Source organism: Styela clava, chromosome 8, assembly GCF_964204865.1.
Source record: "Styela clava chromosome 8, kaStyClav1.hap1.2, whole genome shotgun sequence".
Taxonomy (NCBI): Eukaryota; Metazoa; Chordata; class Ascidiacea; order Stolidobranchia; family Styelidae; genus Styela; species Styela clava.
This window is the reverse complement of record NC_135257.1, coordinates 6,485,633-6,503,177: the sequence shown is the minus strand read 5'-3', so window position 1 is coordinate 6,503,177 and position 17,545 is coordinate 6,485,633. Positions and strand designations below refer to the sequence as shown.

The 17,545-nt window shown below is 33.3% G+C and overlaps 2 protein-coding genes across 2 annotated transcripts in view; both read right to left on the bottom strand.

The window, feature by feature from the left end:
• Positions 1 to 999: 999 nt before the first annotated feature.
• Positions 1,000 to 4,203, bottom strand: LOC120345971 (uncharacterized). The gene is made up of 6 exons (XM_039415594.2): positions 3,861 to 4,203; positions 3,412 to 3,561; positions 3,175 to 3,231; positions 2,341 to 2,613; positions 1,798 to 1,864; positions 1,000 to 1,585 (listed from the first exon to the last, which is right to left on the bottom strand). The coding sequence occupies exons 1-6, from the start codon at positions 3,915 to 3,917 to the stop codon at positions 1,284 to 1,286; spliced, it is 906 nt and encodes a 301-aa protein (XP_039271528.2). The 5' UTR covers positions 3,918 to 4,203; the 3' UTR covers positions 1,000 to 1,283.
• A 3,396-nt stretch (positions 4,204 to 7,599) lies between these two features.
• LOC120345445 (MAM and LDL-receptor class A domain-containing protein 2-like) overlaps positions 7,600 to 17,545 on the bottom strand; it is an 81,205-nt gene continuing 71,259 nt past the window's right edge. Inside the window, exons 97-115 of the mRNA XM_039414898.2 lie at positions 17,155 to 17,378; positions 16,469 to 16,678; positions 15,917 to 16,051; positions 15,706 to 15,800; positions 15,149 to 15,360; positions 14,641 to 14,859; positions 13,884 to 14,129; positions 13,447 to 13,570; positions 13,091 to 13,232; positions 12,832 to 12,965; positions 12,435 to 12,594; positions 11,968 to 12,154; positions 11,308 to 11,493; positions 10,929 to 11,171; positions 10,406 to 10,602; positions 9,888 to 10,085; positions 9,260 to 9,428; positions 8,930 to 9,023; positions 7,600 to 8,216 (exon numbers count right to left, since the gene is read on the bottom strand). Coding sequence (XP_039270832.2) covers positions 7,976 to 8,216; positions 8,930 to 9,023; positions 9,260 to 9,428; positions 9,888 to 10,085; positions 10,406 to 10,602; positions 10,929 to 11,171; positions 11,308 to 11,493; positions 11,968 to 12,154; positions 12,435 to 12,594; positions 12,832 to 12,965; positions 13,091 to 13,232; positions 13,447 to 13,570; positions 13,884 to 14,129; positions 14,641 to 14,859; positions 15,149 to 15,360; positions 15,706 to 15,800; positions 15,917 to 16,051; positions 16,469 to 16,678; positions 17,155 to 17,378 — 3,416 coding nt within the window. The 3' untranslated portion in view covers positions 7,600 to 7,975. The remainder of the gene's footprint in view (positions 8,217 to 8,929; positions 9,024 to 9,259; positions 9,429 to 9,887; positions 10,086 to 10,405; positions 10,603 to 10,928; positions 11,172 to 11,307; positions 11,494 to 11,967; positions 12,155 to 12,434; positions 12,595 to 12,831; positions 12,966 to 13,090; positions 13,233 to 13,446; positions 13,571 to 13,883; positions 14,130 to 14,640; positions 14,860 to 15,148; positions 15,361 to 15,705; positions 15,801 to 15,916; positions 16,052 to 16,468; positions 16,679 to 17,154; positions 17,379 to 17,545) is intronic.

Sequence of the window (17,545 nt, the reverse complement as noted above, 5' to 3'; positions counted from 1 at the left end):
TGAAAAAAAAGATGGGTTTGCTCGGGACTATCAACTCTGCCACGTCTTGAATGCATTCTCGAGCAAACTCGCTATCTGTTAATGGCCTCGAATAGAGAGCAATTATTTTTGCTACAACATAAGATGCGGCAATGGCGTTTTTATTTTCCACCATGGGCTTTTTAAATACGTCCTGTTACAAGCCTATCGAATTTTTTAGTTTCACCACCACCACCAAGCTTTCCGAAAATTTTATCATATATTTTTTCACAAAAGCGTTCGAGTGCCACGTTTGAGCGTATGGCGTGCCAGTGTTGTGCACCCCTGGTACAGCTAGGGCCATGCGGTAGGCCTACTAGTCGGGATTGGTAAGTTACGATGCTCCGATGTAAGTTACGAGTTTCATCCTACTCCAGGGTAAGATTTCTGGGGAAATCGCGAGTAAAATATTTCGTTTTGGCCATCGTGTCCATATATTTAGGCTTTGTTCCCTTGTTTTTTTGATAAATGTTCGGCACAATGCATTTGGCAGTTAGCATTTTTGATAGATCTTGCTTTTTGTTGAAGATCCTATTCAAGCCTCAAATTAGTAATAACAGTTAAATAGGGATAAATAAAATAAGTCAACCACAGCTCGTGGTTGTTCACATGTGCGGACAGATTTCGCCGTAAACACAAGATGAGATTTAGGTAGATTTAACCTATTCAAAGATATTCTATTTAGGTTTCAGGGTGGATTGTACGTTATGCTACAGAGTAGTAACCAAAATATTACTCTGTCTCTGTTAGAAAAATCTGAATATTTATATTTAGATACTCTTTCTTGTTTTGGGAGATAACTATATGTCGTCAATGTTTCTTAAGTATATTTGGGCACTACTGGCAAACATCCCATGGTGATGGATTTTATTGCCACGTACAGCTAGGTTTCTATTATAGGTTTTTGAAACTCGAATATGAAAAAAATATATAATTAATGTTGATCAAACGAAAGCGACGCTTGATTGCTTTTTGTCGGTCGGTAACGAATCCTATATCACTCAAGTTTATATTTCCCAAAGTTCCAAATAGAAACCAAGCAAGTATTAGCAAAGCAATTCATATGTACACTCCATATCCAATAACCGTCGGATATTTTGTTAATTTAACAATAAATAAATTTCAACTCTTGGTTGACCACCCATCTCCAAAAAGCATTGTCGAAGTAAATCATTACATTATATATATCAACCACAACCAAAATACAAAAAGTCAAAAAAGGTTGCATAATTAAATTCACAGTAATGAAATATTGTACATAAATTTTACGTTATAGTATACGGAGGAGGTGGTTCCGTAGGATCCTGATGATCTTGTGCATTTTCACTGATTTGTGTTCTTCCACTAGTATTCTCACGAGTTTCGGGTTCGTCCTCAAGCTGGATTAAATTATCATCACCCCCTTCGCCTTCGTTTTCTGCATCCATTCGTAGAATATCATCGATAGGTACATATCGTCTTGGTTCTTGAGCATGTACAACCTCATGTTGTTGAAATCGTTCTTGTTGATGAGCAGGTAACTCACAATTACATGAATGATGAACACAAGCTTGTACTCTAACTTCATCTGGAACGAATAAGCGAAACTTAGCTGAGAATAAATACACAGTTGAAATTCCAATCCGGAATATATATTTGAAATAGGAAAGTTTATTTTAGGTACGGTTTGAAATAGTTCTATATCTAAAAACAGATAAGAGCATTGATAGACAAATGTTTGTATGTTAGTTTTATCATTACACTCAAATATTAGACTACGTATTAGTATATAATACTTACTGTGTCGAGGTGGTGCAAATCGTTCTTCATACGAAATACCATCATTTCTTAAATATTCATAGTCGGCCTGAAACATTTTTTATCAAGTAAATAACATAGGTATGTTTAGGCTACTTCTTGTTCGCATTGTATACGACATATTAAGTAAAGAAAGTCCATGAAACATCGAATGCACCCAAGCTATTTTTTGGGTTATTCTAATAATCGGGTTGCTTTCAATGCATTCGGTTAATTGGTATAGCGTGCGTTCAGTAAAATCGATGTGGGTTAGAATGTATTGTCAAAATGTTAGTACAATTTTGATTTTAGTTTTGATCTATTTGTAATAAACGTGTAAAATATTAAACAAAATTGGCCCAAAAGTAACAAAAGAGGGAATATTTTGAAATAAAACAATTGAAAATATATCATTCATGTTTGTACATTAATTTTTCTTCATATATATTTATATGAAATACCTTATCACGTAAATATTGTGATAACAAACATTTTGTAACAATATCACATCTACAATATGATTATGTATCGACGACTTCCACCCACCTCCGTATCACAATGTGTTCCACAGCATCCACATTGCGCATAACTTGTCATAATGCAAGAGGGTATGCTTAATATAAAGCATAAGCCTCCCATTCCTATCAATGTATAATGGAAATACTTCCAAATTATAATTCCTTCTTCAGGTAAGCAATGTTCTTTGAAATCCGCTGTCCCATCAAAGATTACGTTGTCAGTAATTAATAATATTTCCAAAGCCACCATTGCCGACGAGGTTAAAAGAGATAAAACAGACGCAGCGATGTGAGAAGAATTCTGAATCAAGTTCAAATAGATAATTTATTATGAATATGAACATGAGATATTATTGCGTACATTCACAACAGAACCACTAATGACTTTCATGTGCAAACCGTAGACCGTAGACTTTCGTTACCTTGGTCTTCCGACTTCGCCTGACCACACGATAGCAACGATCGCGAACGCGGAACAGCCCCAAGGTCCACGATTCTTTATTTTGATGACGTCATTGCACATAAGAAACGTAGAGCCCACAGAAATTTTTGAAATGAATAAAATAATAGCCTTCTAATTTATAGCGACAACAACAATCTTTAACCACTGAAAATTTCAAAGCAATTTATCCAGTAGCAAGATGGGAAACCGATTGTTTTCATATTAACTGCAAGGAGAATACTAACAACACTATAACTACCTATAGGTCCATTTCGTGTCTGTCCAGCAATTTATTTTATTTATTGTATATATACTATTGAAATATACAGTATATTTAATGCGTCAAACAGAAAACGCCATTGTTTCATTTATTACCACGATAAGGCAATAGAATAAATGAATACTTCTAGTTTTACTCACCCCCGCTATTGACGTCTTGCATGCCCGCACTACGCCTATGCTCCCACAAAGTAATGCCTGAAACATAGATTTGTAAGGGGAGATTGATTGGACGTAATAAATAAAATTATAAAACGAAAAAATAACGAAGAGGTAGCCATGAAGTGATAGAGGCAGACGGAAAGAAATGTGAACAAGAAAACCATGAGATATAAAAGAGACAAAATTAGAAGGAGATTATAAAACCCGAATACGTACAAATATTCCACCCCAAACTCCTTGTAAAGGCGCTGTCCATTGACAAAATTGTGACCAGTCAAATCCATGAGAATCATAGCAATATCTGCAATATTGAGTACTTGCCGTCCAAAATAGAATGCAGAGCAAACCCAATATGAACTGTGACGTCTGCGTGAAAATCATTTAGTCACATAGAGCTTTTTATCATAAACATTCAGAGCTACCTTGGTTCAACGAATAAATATGAACTGATATAAGGACCATTATTTATGAACTTTTGAATGAAGTTTGCCCGTACACAATAAAATTAGTTGCTTAAGATGAAAGTGATGCGCATTAGTCTAAGCTGGCAGAGGTGAGCCATGAACAAAGTGTTAGTTCGCCGGTGATTACTCGACGTCTGACGTACGTATTCCTATAAAATAATAATATAATAATAGTAAGTCTTTCTTATTTGATATACATACCGATATTGCCATTATGCTCAATCGTTTACTATTCAGGTATTCCACACCCGGATGCATTTCGCAGGCTTTTCTTTTAAATCTTTCCAGATACAAACAAGTAAAGCATCCAAACTAACACAACGCCCAGCACCTCATTGTTTGGTTTGCCTGTAAGAACGACTGAGCAAACAAAGTCGATCGATTATGTTTCACAATATCTATTATACTTCGAACAGAAAGTGCGCAGTCTAGTCAAGCATAATATCTCTATCATGTGACAACATAAGCTATTTCGATTAATCATTTACGGAATGAAAAGTAATAGTTACAGAATTAACGAATTCACTCGGATTAACAGGGTTTACATCCACAGATTAGGTTCTAGCATACAAGCGCTATATTATCGAGACAAAAGGCATAACAAAAAATACCCGAGGAAGTTGTCGCTGTGCCTCCAAATATCAAATATTAAATTTTATTCTTCAACACAAACAGTGTTGAAAGCCAAACAATGGACTAATTAATGCACCAAAAATATAGTATTGTAGGTTACAATACGTGGGAAACCACAACGTATGTTAGGCATTGAGATAGCGTTAGTCATCGCCCGGCTAACTATGTACTTCAGAACTGCACGCGACTGTCAAATTTATTCCGCAGGCCAAGTTTGATTCTAATGTAAGTAAATACATCCTTTAGCTAAGATTTTATCTCGTCGCTTCGTTCACCCCAAAACCGAAAATTGCGGAGGTTCAAATGATTATAATTATTAAATAAAAAATATCACTAAAAATATCATTTCATAAAATAACCTCGCTCTGTCGAACTTTCCAGGTCATCTATGATTACGTAGTTTAGTGCGACATTTGCCCAAATATATTGAATATTCAAATCTGAGAACAGCTGTAAAAATTTTGCATATACTCGTACCGTAACATGCAATTATTTGTAAAAGATAATGACAACAGTTCCACCAGCAGTGAAATCTAGACTTATTGCACAGAAATGAGCAAAGTTCGTTTTGAATTAAAAAAAAAAATGATGTGGGAATGAATATTCGCTTCAGTAGTTCAGTAGTTTCGATTTGATAATAATGGAATCAAAGGGGAATGCGCGCATAAATCTCACGGGTAATTGAATTAAATATTTTAAGAAAAGATCAACGGAGTTGTTTGATTTTAAAATACAGTGAAGGTTTACGAACGAACATCATTAGAACTTTAGTATTTTATATTGAAGACGGGCAAAAATGGCGCTATAAAGTTAGTCGGATTATTTACATAAACCGAAACTAGGCATATTTTATCTATCTTTCATTCAAAAACTAGGTAGTTGAAATCAAAACCTTACTTTGTCGAACTACGATTTCACGCTTTTCACTGCTCGCTTCATTCGTAATCCTATGACGATGATGATCATTGATCGTATCGAAATGAGCTCGTAGAAAAAATAAATGAAACTGTTTAATTAGCCGGTACCAGACTAACGTAAATGATGGTAATTGTGTGTTTTTTGGTTTGGGCGTGGGTTTCTACATTATCAAAATTGTGATTTTACCCCTGATCGAATCAGAAAATTTACTTTTAATTTCGCTTCGAAAACTACTAGCATAATTGGTTCGCAAATAAAAAAAAAATGAAATGAAATTCGAACAGAACCACGCCTGAAATCTAATATTTGTATAATAGCTAGTATAAAGTATAATAGCTGAGGGGATGAAAAATCGGTTAAGTAATCCAGTTATTTGGTATTCCCCAAAAATACAATTAGTCGTAAAACTATCGCTTGAAGATGCGTTAAACAATTTTGAAATCTTATGCAAACGTCAATGAATTTTTAACACCAAGTGAATCGTTCAACAGTATTGATGAATTGGATATAGCGATTGATATACCAATCAAGGGTCAGGGATGATTCATTAAATTGGGTGCTAAATTAGTGGTTATTTCATAACAATAATGAAGTGTCTTGAGGGAACGATTCCGTTACGGTATGAACAATATGAATCTAATTGCGAGCTTTTTTTCCTCTTTTTGTTCTAGGTTTAATGTTAGGGTCAAATTAAACTGAATTTATTCCGAAATCACTATTTAAAGTCTGGTCTAGATATTATCTCATGTAAGATGATATTTATGACGTCATTAATAATTTATGTCCATTGATGTCACTGTTAAGCTCTCAATTCAGTTGTAATTTGTACCAAATTATATATATATATATATTGATTAGTTGATTATTTCCAAAATCGTTCGCAAATAATTTCGAATAAGTCGCAAAATTTCTATCTATTTTCTACAAAATTACTTTTTATCTGCCTCGTTGAAATTTTTGATAAAATGATCAAATTTCGTAAAATAGACACTGAGAGAACGACTGGCAGTGTCGGATATGATCGTTTATGTCAGAGGTCGGCAACCTTTTGTCGCTCACGGGCTAAAATTAGGGGTTGCAAGTCTTGGCGGGGCGCACATATTTTTAGAAAGTTAAAAATCGAACAGATGGCCGATGAATCACAACTTTTTCACACAGATCAGAAGTTATAATTAAGAAGACTGCGACAACTCGTGAACTCAACCTAGTCGTCCTACTGAAAGAAAAAAAAAATTACAAATGACATTCAATTTGACACTTTTTGTTGCATCACGCTTTTCGACATCAGGCGACATGCCAAGATTAAAACATTTTCTAAATGGGCATCATTAATCCTGAGTTCTCAGCTTTTTCTTTGTAATGTTCATTTTCGAAAATAATTGTTCGTACACTATGTACTTCAAAAAAATTGTTCCCATGGTTTGTCCAATTCAGATAGAGTTTTACTTTTTAATAAGATACTTTCCATGAAAATCAAGCAGTGATACATGTCTCCAAGAGATTAGGGATTTTATTTCCTCCTTGCATTGCGTTGAATATTTTCTGCGCCATTGAACCCGCTGCACTCAGCATCGACTTTTCTGCGATTTTTGTCGCCATTTGTCTAATTATAATTGAATTCTAAGCTCAGTAAACGCGTAGCTGTTCACTAAATTGTTAGGATATAATATATATAATTTAGTCTACACGTGTCTCACAATAAATTCTTTTACGTAAAGACGTATAATCGTGAAAACAGCCGTTTTGTCGCTATAATTCATGCCGTGAAGCGTCGGGGGCCGGATTATTTTACTCCGGGGCCGGATCTGGCCCGCGGGCTCTAAGTTGCCGACCCCTGGTATATGTGCTCAAAAACAACCTCTGGTAAGGTATTAAATGTACATATGTCATGAAATGTTACCTTATGGCAATTCAATGCCAATAAAGTCAAATGTTTTTTTTTAATGCGTCGTGATTCGTATGATAGAAAGTGAACGTATCATGATGTTTAAAGGTTCGAGGAGTATTGTAAATATTACGGAACGTTTACAAAGTTTTTGCGGAAAGGCGAGAACGCGTTAGCAAACATCGGAAATCATATGAAATTCGTACAACTGGGATAGGACATTTCTGAAAAACCGAGCGAGAATCATGAAAAAAATCACCGGAAAGAGCATGTGAATAGCTTGCTAAACGATCTCATATCCTGACTAAGAACAAACGATGATTCGAAATCCGACGGAAAAGGATTTGAAACAGTTCAATAAGTACAATAAGTGGTAATTTACATCGTATCAACCCTTTATGAAACCATGTTCGTTGGGGTCATAGGTCATGTTGTGACCACGAAGCTATATTTGAAGTAATGAAATTCCCCCTTTTCCTATAATTTTTCAGAAAATGATATTGGTCACAGTATTTTATTACAGTTAATGATAAATCAAAAAAGTCAACAAAATATTCATTAAATTGCACAGATTTTGAAGAACATAAAATTAGTTGGCATTTCAAAGAAAAAGAAAATTTAAAAGAACACTGATGAACTGAAATTCAATAAAATTGCATATTTTGATGGCTGAAAATTAATGAACGACGACGGAATAAGATCCACAAATTAAATGAGTGAGCAGGTTGAATTTTAAATGTAACGTAAAACAGAGAAATGGAACATATTTTTTTGAAACTAATAACAAAATTAAAAATGCATTGAGATTTCTAAAATTAGTTGACTTCTGGAACAAAAATAAGAATTCAATAATTTATATACAAAAGATTAGAAATTAAAATCAAGCTTTAGATTCAGATGAACTACCAAAAGTAGCATAAACTGTGGCGTCACCACTGCCATCTCCAAATAATGGATTTTCAAAGCCTTTACTCGTTTCTATTACTCCAGGGGTAGTAGGAGTACCAAAAGTTTGTAAGTTGTAGTCTCCGCCACCACCAGATGAAGGAGATGAACTTGAAGAAAACAATGGGTTGTCATATGTTCGTTGTCCACTTTGTTCATCCAGTAAAGCTTGTCGCCTGAGAGATTTTAGAAGTAAAATAGATATTATGAGGCAGCATTTCCCTACCGTGGAGGAATTCAGTCGCTTTTAGGACGGAATTTTGCTTCATATTCACTGTAGTATGGCTAATATTCTTTAGTTTTTTATTATTAATATACTACTAATTTATGAACACATAATAAACTGCTCAAATTGTACTGGGACAGAGTTTGAGTTGCACATAACACTAGCAAAGCGTCGATTAAAGATTGAGCAAATAGAGTAGTTTTGTGCATAGGGAAGGAAGAATAAAGAGTTCGAAAATAGGCAAAGGGAGGGATTTAACAAAGGTGGGGACAACTGGAAGGTGTTGGGGAGACATCTTGAGCAACCAACACGCAAAAATAAAAAATCAAGCCAAAGTCTGGACCAGAAGTATGTCAAAGACACCGAAATATTATCACATAGACTCTATTTTTGCAAATATATCTCTCAAAGACAGAGTCAAGTTTATTTTTTCCATCCAGTGAAAAATAACATGCAAAATTGACAAAAAATAAAATTAATTTTTACTGGGGAAGGAAAGCCGCAAGGAACAAAAATTGGTTATCGAGCAAGGACACCCAAGGTGCAATAACTAATTAAATTTTTAAGGTTAGAAAGTAAGTTTTTAGAACACTGTTATTATAGGCAAGTATGGCTTGGGCAGTTAAACCAAATATGACAATATTTTTAACCAAAGAAATTTACCTGATATTGCCATCTCTTCTCATAACAAATATAATAATTAGGCCAATAGCTGCAATACCACCAATACATCCAAGAACTATTCCAGCAACTGCACCTGTAGAACAAAATTTATGACAAAAATGCTTATTCTGGACTGATTATCTGATTATAATGGATTTATGTGTAAGACTAATATATAATATCAAACTGAACCCATTAGTTCTTTATGTCTAGGCTGCCTCTGTTTCGAGATGCGGAAAAGGTGTTGTTGCTTTTTCAAAAATACAAAAAAAAACATTGATCTGCGAGTGCATTCAATCTAATAAGTGCTTGGAACATCCGTACACATACCTCCACTTAAGCCACCAGTTCCTTCAGGGGGTTCTCTATTAGTTTGGCATCTGGTTCCCACATATGCATCTTTGCAAGTACATATTGGGGCTTTATTTGATGTTAATCCACAAGTTCCTCCCTCACCACAGTAATTATCAGGACAGACATTGCATAAACTTTCATCAGCCTGTGTATATTATATTAAACGTTTTATTGATCAGAGAAAACAAATATAGGGAAGTATAGGTGTAATTGAACATACGATGTTTGTTGATTGGAAAAATCAATTTTATTTCTCATTTTATGAAGAGAAATTATTAAACTTTGTTTTATTATATAGCACATAGGGTTTTACCGATATAATTAGCTGTGCATCCTTTCATATATGTATCATCTATTATATCTGTATATTATATAATTACTGTGGTACTAGTAAAGACATCAAGTATCGTTCCAAAGATACCTTTCACACATTTTTAGGACCAATGTCAACCGGGGTATTTGTTGATGGGTATGCTTTTCTCTGGATCACTAATCCCAAAATTTCATGCCATAAGTATACTAATTTTGTTAATTTGTATCAATTATTAAAAAAAAAAATTTTATGTGACTTTTAAAATCAGTTTTCCATTATACAAATACATACCTGAGATTCACAATCAAATACGCCATCACATTGTTTTTCAGAGCTCAGGCAAGTTGATGTCGACGTACAATAGAATTTCCCACTAGGGCAGTTTGATGAGGAATCACATCCATTCTCATCTTCACCACTCCTAGGGCAGTCACGAACTCCATCACATCTGTATATACTTGGTATACAGCTGTCATCCGAACAACGGAACTGTAAAAAATAAATCATCTCAACTAATGTTGTCAGAGTACAACAAAAGTATACTTTTTTCACAGAAATTCAATCTTCAGAATTTGAGTTATATTTGTTATGTCAAAAGTATAAGAATAATAATATATGAGCAGAATGAATGAATTTTTTTCACTGATAACTGATGGAACAAATCAACGCATTCGTTGAAAATGAGAATCCTGTTTATCATGATGAAAATTCTAACACCCAAAGTGTTTTCACCAATATAACAAGAGGTTGATTGTGTTTACAAAAAAGCAGTCATATTTAAAAACAAAAATGATATGAATAAATCTTACTTCGTTATCTTTACAGTTTCCGACATTTTGATCAGGTGTTGTTCCTGTGTTTGGTGGTTTTGTTGGACAACCACGTTCATCTATGCCATTGTCACAATCCACCCATCCATCGCACCGCCAAATAGCTGTAATACATGATTCTTGTCCTCCTACTTTGCAGGATATTTCTTGAGGTGTACAGGTTGCCACTGCATGCTCTGTGAGTGAGAATTGTTGTTGAAAATAAGTCACATTTTTGAAGTAATGATGGATGTTGTGAATCGAAATAATATTGGAGGATCAATCTATCATGAAAATATTTAAATAAAATATAGAATGTATTGTGTGTAACAGAGATTAAAGTTTAATGACAACGAATGTCAAACTGAGACAATCTTACTTTTAAATTTCTGGTTTAAATGTCGGCATCTTTTTAAATTAAAAACTGATACAGCACAAATCAAAATTTAACTTCCATTATTTCTGGAATAAGAGCAACACAATTACATAATAAAAATGAGAGAAGTGATATGTCTTCACTCACCTCCATAGCATTGGTCTGAGAATGTAATATCATCCAAGGCAATATAACCCCCAAGGTCGTGTGCACCATCTCCTGCTTCTGCTTCAAACTCAACATGCCAGCCATCAGTATTACTACCAACGTCAACTCGTGCATAGTTCCATTCATTATTCGGACTTGCATTTCCAATAAGAGAGCTTACTCTGTGTTTTGATCCAGAAGGTTCTACAACATACACCCTGAGTATTGTTGAAACTGTTGATCCTGCGGTATAATAAAAATGACCGATTATGGGTATGTGAATTATCAATGTTAATTACATCTCGAAATTATCTCGTACGCTGTTCTCCTACAATTAACGAAAACTTAGCAATGTACAACAATATCAATGATACAGTACCTGACATGAAATGCCAAAATCTCAATTTGCATACACCAATACTGGAAGCAAAGCTTGCAGAGGTTGAAAATCTCATAACGTCACCAGCGTAATATTGTTTTACATTGATATAGGCAAATTTTCCATCATTTCCATATTGAGTGTGATCATCAGTAGGTGCAACATCGGTAATAGATGATGGATCACCTGGAAAATATGATTATAAAAAAGAATTGTATTATATACGAACACGCTAAAAACATTTTTGGCAGTCGAATTCATGATCAATAATGTTGAGCAAGTTTCGTGATATTTGAGTATAACAGTGTTCATACAGGTGTTAATTAATGCATTGACTATAACATTCTGAGTATAAAGTTATTATTTGACGAGGATAATAATAAACTGACAGAATATAACTCAGTGTGAGTAAAATACTATTGGATTGCAAGGTATTATGTTTAGTAAGATTGACTTTGCTTATATTATATGTCAAGCATGATCTGGAGGCATCTTCTACATAAAATAACTATTGCGCAGAGTTGAAAAAATAAAGTGGACTGCCAATGATTATTCAAATACATCCTAACAAACAATAAAATTTCTTTTCGAAAATTAAAGTGTATTGGCATCGGTAATCACAAAATTAAATTTAGAAACAGTAATATTTCATCTACTAACTGATTAGTCCTGTAGAAAGCTGCCAATCTCCATTGTTGTTTTCATTTTGAATATATTGACATCCTGAGGTAGAACCAGATGATAAATCAGTCCAAACTTCTGCAGAATCGAAAGTACAATCACCAGGCAACAAAACACACGATTTTTCATCACTTCCATCATCGCAGTCATTTCTGTAGTCACAAACCTTTAAAAAAATGAAGGTATTACATGATTTTCAGTTACAGCAAAAAAATCAGTTAGTTCCAGAAGTAAGAAATGACAGTAGTGTATAATTTAATGATTAATGATTAACATTTTGGGTACAAAGAAAATCTAAATTGTCTGGCAGATATTAATGTTGATATCTTGATTATATCTATTATTTCATTTAGCTTGCTTCATATAAGCAAATATTCATATAAAATAAACAGGCGCAAAATACTAAAAAATGTTCAACTTTTCAAATAGTGACATTAGAAACATACCTCATCATAGAGGAGACATTTTCCATCTGTGCAGGAGAATTGATCACCTGAACAGACAGAATTTCCACTTGGTGCACAGTTGTTAAATTGTACATCATCAATAGCAACATATCCATATTTATCTTCTGCGTTCTCAACTTCAAATATTACTTGAAAATCCCTATACAATACAAATTTACATATAATATACGATATTCAACTTTGAAGAGAGATAAAATTTGTAACAGTCTTAATTAGTCTTTCGGAAATCCTTTTTAACAGTAAAAATTATGTGATCAAATTATAGTAGTTAAGCAGAAAATTTGGAAAAAACTCTTACAATCATTGTAATGAAGTACAATGAACTTCAAAAAATGCCCCGACTCAATTACTGACATTCTTATGATATAAGAAATACCTGCTGTGTCCAACTGATACTGTTGCAGATTTCCAATCATCGCCTTGAACACTGGTTTCAAACAGTTGATCAACACCGCCAGCACCAGTCGTAAAAAGTTTTCGTAACACACGCAACGTTCCTACATTTGTTGACTGTTAATAAAAATACTCTTAATTATTGTTAGGTTAAATTCTCTTTGATTGTCAATTGATACCAGTAATTTAAAAATCTCAATTTCACTAAATATGATATATAATGTAAATTTAAATAATCATACCGTTGACATTGCTTTTATTGAATAGTAGAAAGATATTGAACATATTGAGGAGGAATCATGATATATGTTAGTAACCAAATGTGCTTTTGCTCCTCGTCCTTTATATTCATCGGTAGGTACAACCATGAAATATCCATTGCCACTGGTTTAGATAAAAAGATTGATGTGAGAAACAATCACTATTAAAATATAAATAACATATCATATGTTTCAAGAAACAATCAGTTCAAAATAGCAGAACAAAAACCATAAAGTGTCTCAATTAGTAATTTTTAAATAACGTTTAACAGAGCAGGGTGGTTTCGAATATATTATCTCCAAGTTGAAGTACACCTAATTTACAACAATTTTTATACCTTGTATGATCATTATCAGGCCCTGTACCATCACTTCCAGTTTGTCTTATCCAATCAAAATCTTGACTGACACCTTCAGAATTTGTCCAACCACATTGATCAACATCGAAATCACAAGTAGTGCCTGTTTCAAACCAAATGGATTGTCATGATTTCAATAATATTCAAAGTTACTAAATTTTAGTATATCAAAAATGCTAATTGAAAAATATCTAACGAGATATGTATGTGATGTTTTAAAATCAGATACTCCATGACAATTCTTTTTACACAAATATTATTACAAGATCAAATTTCAAAAATTTTTCTACAGATACAGGCAAATGTGTTATTCAGTTATTGAATTGACTGATAATAATCACTGTTAAAATAATTTTGTCCAATACGTTTAATTCTTTTTATATATAAATTTTAATTTCCAATTTTAATAAACATACCACATAATTTTTCATCAGTGTTGTCGCCACAAGTATCAGTAAAATCACATCTTTGGGCTGATGAATAACACTTTCCATTGTCACATGGATACAAACCAGCAGAGCATATTGGAGATTGTGTGACGGGTGGTGGAACTGTTCCATGTGATCCAGATATATCAAACAAACATTGATCTGAGAAACTAATGTCATCAATTGCAATTGATGGAGTATACCCACCAGATGTGTGTATAGCTTCAAATATCACTGAAAAAGGAAATAAAATTAACAATAAAAAGATAGCACTGTCATCCATATCGATTTATTGTGAATGCAAATAAGATATATAGAAATTAAATTCACTGCAAACAAATACCTGGTGTGATGTTCCATTTTGCTGTTTAATATATCACACAAAATGAATGTTATACTTATACGGACATTATTATTTTTACATCATAGGAAAAAAAAATCAGTTTTGCCCTTTATTTAATCAATCAAGGACTTCAGGTAAAAGGTACAACAGAAATTGTTATGATACAATTTGAAAACTTAGTGTTTTGGTTACATGCTAAAATACCAGTTATACTTAAAATAGGTTGTTTGAAGAAATATCAATTGTAAACGTTAAAAAAATTAAAAGTTACGGATAGTTTTCTTTCCATTGTCTTCCAAATATGAGGGACTACAAGTCAGCATTTCATAAAATAACAAATTTGGTTTTATAGTTTGCAATACAATCAAATGATTTCTATGTGAATAATTTGAATAAACATACCTTGGAAGTTTGTTGATGAGTATAACGTCACATCTTGCCTCTGCCAAAAATCACCAATTTCTCCATTTGTGCTTGACCACATTTGAGTCAATCCTTGATCCGGATCTTGCTCCCATTGCGTTCTTGTGTATACTCGCAATTCACCAGAATCGACTGACATTAAGTTGTAGTAAAATCGGACGACACATCCATCAGAATTTTTTACCGAATTGAAAAGACCTAATTTAAGATGTTTTGTTTAATTTTTCAATAATATAAAGAAGTATTTTAACTATATTAGGCCTATAATATGATTCAATACATTAAAATATTCTATCAGTATTTGAGGAAAAGTTAAAGCACGTCAAATGCTATGAATAGTTTCCATTGGATAAGTTAGGAGTTGTTAGATGTCATATCGTGTCGGAGTTCATTTGGAGTACAGTATGTAATGACTTCCTTTTTCAATTTTTAAGTTTTCATTTTTATATAAATTTGCTATGCAAATAAATGCGATAAAAATATTTACCTGGAGTTCCTAATCTTGCTTTTCCATTATAATCTGCTTGAGCACTAGTGAAAGGGTCTGCAAACAGGTATTGCCCTTGAGGTGATCTTGTTGTATGGTCAAATGATGGACCAGTACTTCCATCCAACATTGCCCCACCTTTTATTAGTTGCCATTGGATATCAGAATCTTCTTCACGATTGAAACCGCACAAATCAAATTCAAAGTTGCATCTGTGTAATAATACATACAATATTACTACATATATGCTTTGTTGTGTTTTTCCGATGGTGTTCAGTCAATTTTTAAACACATATACTATGCTAAATACTAAATTTTATACTGAAATGCTTACGGTAATAAAAATCAAACAAATATTAAAGTAAATAGTACCCATGGGAGATTGTTACTTCCTACTAAATCAGAATGTTGTGTTTAAAACTTACCAACCCTGATTGTTTCTATTACTGGTAATTGAACGAAATTAGTTACCTCCATATTGGTACCTACACTTCTGGAGCGCCCCCCAGAAAAATTAAAAAATTGGGAAAAGAATGAATGACTCAATAAAAATCTACCTTGGAGCTTTCTGATAACACAATGCATTCAATTCATCAGTTGCATCACCACAGTTATCAGCAAAATCACAAGTTAAATCAGTTGATACACAGACCTAAAATAAAATGAGAACTTGTTAAGATTAGAAGAGAATTGAGTGGCATTAAATAGAAGTATTCAATTTCAGTACAACTGTGTGATATGTAGAATATTCATCAATACAAAGCATACTTTGTTGGCGCAGGTAAACTCATTTGATCCACAAGGCTGATCAGAATATGGTGGTGGTGCACAGTCCTTGAACAAGAAATCATCTATAGCAATATCTTTTTGTCCAGTGTTCCCACGTCTTGTTTCAATGATAATCTACAATGATAAATGATTTAATGCATTATTCCAATTCAAATATGCTTACCTAAATGTTTTAACACAATTTTATATAACCAAAATATATTTTTGTTGCCTAAATATACAAATAAAATTTCAATATATCATGATAAAGTACCTTGAAAAAACAAAAAAAGATTGGTCATCAATAAGAAATATGAGTGAATCAAACAGTACTTGCAGAAAAAAATTTGACTTGGTTGTGTGGTAAGTATTCGTGAATAAGACAAAGTTTAGGGTTTGTATCAACAAAAAGGCAGAATGCTCTAGTCCAACTTCTGGATTTATACAATATGCTAATTAAAACAAAGACTCTTCTGTTTACAGAAAAAAATTTACAAAATGTAAAAGCAAACATTGTGAAACTTTAAAGAGTAAATAACTTTAGAAGCGTACCCTGAAGTTAGTTCTGCTTCCAATAAATGCTTCTGATAATGTCCAGTCATTTCCTAGTTTACCACTCTTGCTCCAGAGTTCAACAATTTGTCCCGCATCATTGATATGATGAGAGAAAATGTGTAATGATCCAATAGAATAATCAGTCATCCATGAATAAAATCGAAGTGCACACTGAGGTCCAGATTGGGATATATTGGCCGATATAATCTACAAAAAATCAGAATTTCAGTTTAGAAGTGTTTTGATCTTGAAGATTGGATGTCATTTTTACTCTACAGTTGCTTTGTAAAGAAATTCTTCACCACATTCACAATTGCACTGCTAGTTACCATTGCTGATTATTTCCATACCTGAACTGAACTTGCGATCAGAAAACCAAATCTTTTGACTTGTTATATACTTAGGCATAGTTATATGCGTTCCTTTCATATATAGTACATGTAAAATCCTATTTTACCTCAAGTTTGAGCATTAAATTAAGTAAGAGTATACTAACATTTATTATTTCAGACCTACAATGCTGGATCAATGTTAAGACATATCATATAATAAAAAAGGTTGTAGTCTAATATCAGTCTGCTCTACTCAGTATGATACACCAATTAAAAAATATCTAATAAAAATATACATAAGCATGAATATATAGAACAGTCTTGTCTTGATTTGAAAATAAAGTTACATACCTGAGTTGAATCTCCAAATGAAGCTAGAGAGCTATCAGCATATAAATAGTAAGCAGTTGCAGTGCCGGATGTTTTATCAGCACTAGGTCTGACACCTTGTTCAGATGAATCCATGCCAGATCCTCTACCACGTTGCCATTCAAATGTTGTCCCTGCCTTTAACCTTGTTGGTACAACTTCCCATCCGCATAAATTGGGATCTTCAAAATCGCACGTATCTTGCACTGTCATAATCATATAAACTTGCTTGAAAAATTGGATCCTTAGGTCCAGGTACCAACTTATGTACTTTTTTTTCAGATATGCTATTTCTTCTTGATGAAAGAATCCAAAATTTTTCTAGTTTGGCATAGTCTACAAGAGGTCTATAACCTAGGGGAGGTAATTGGGA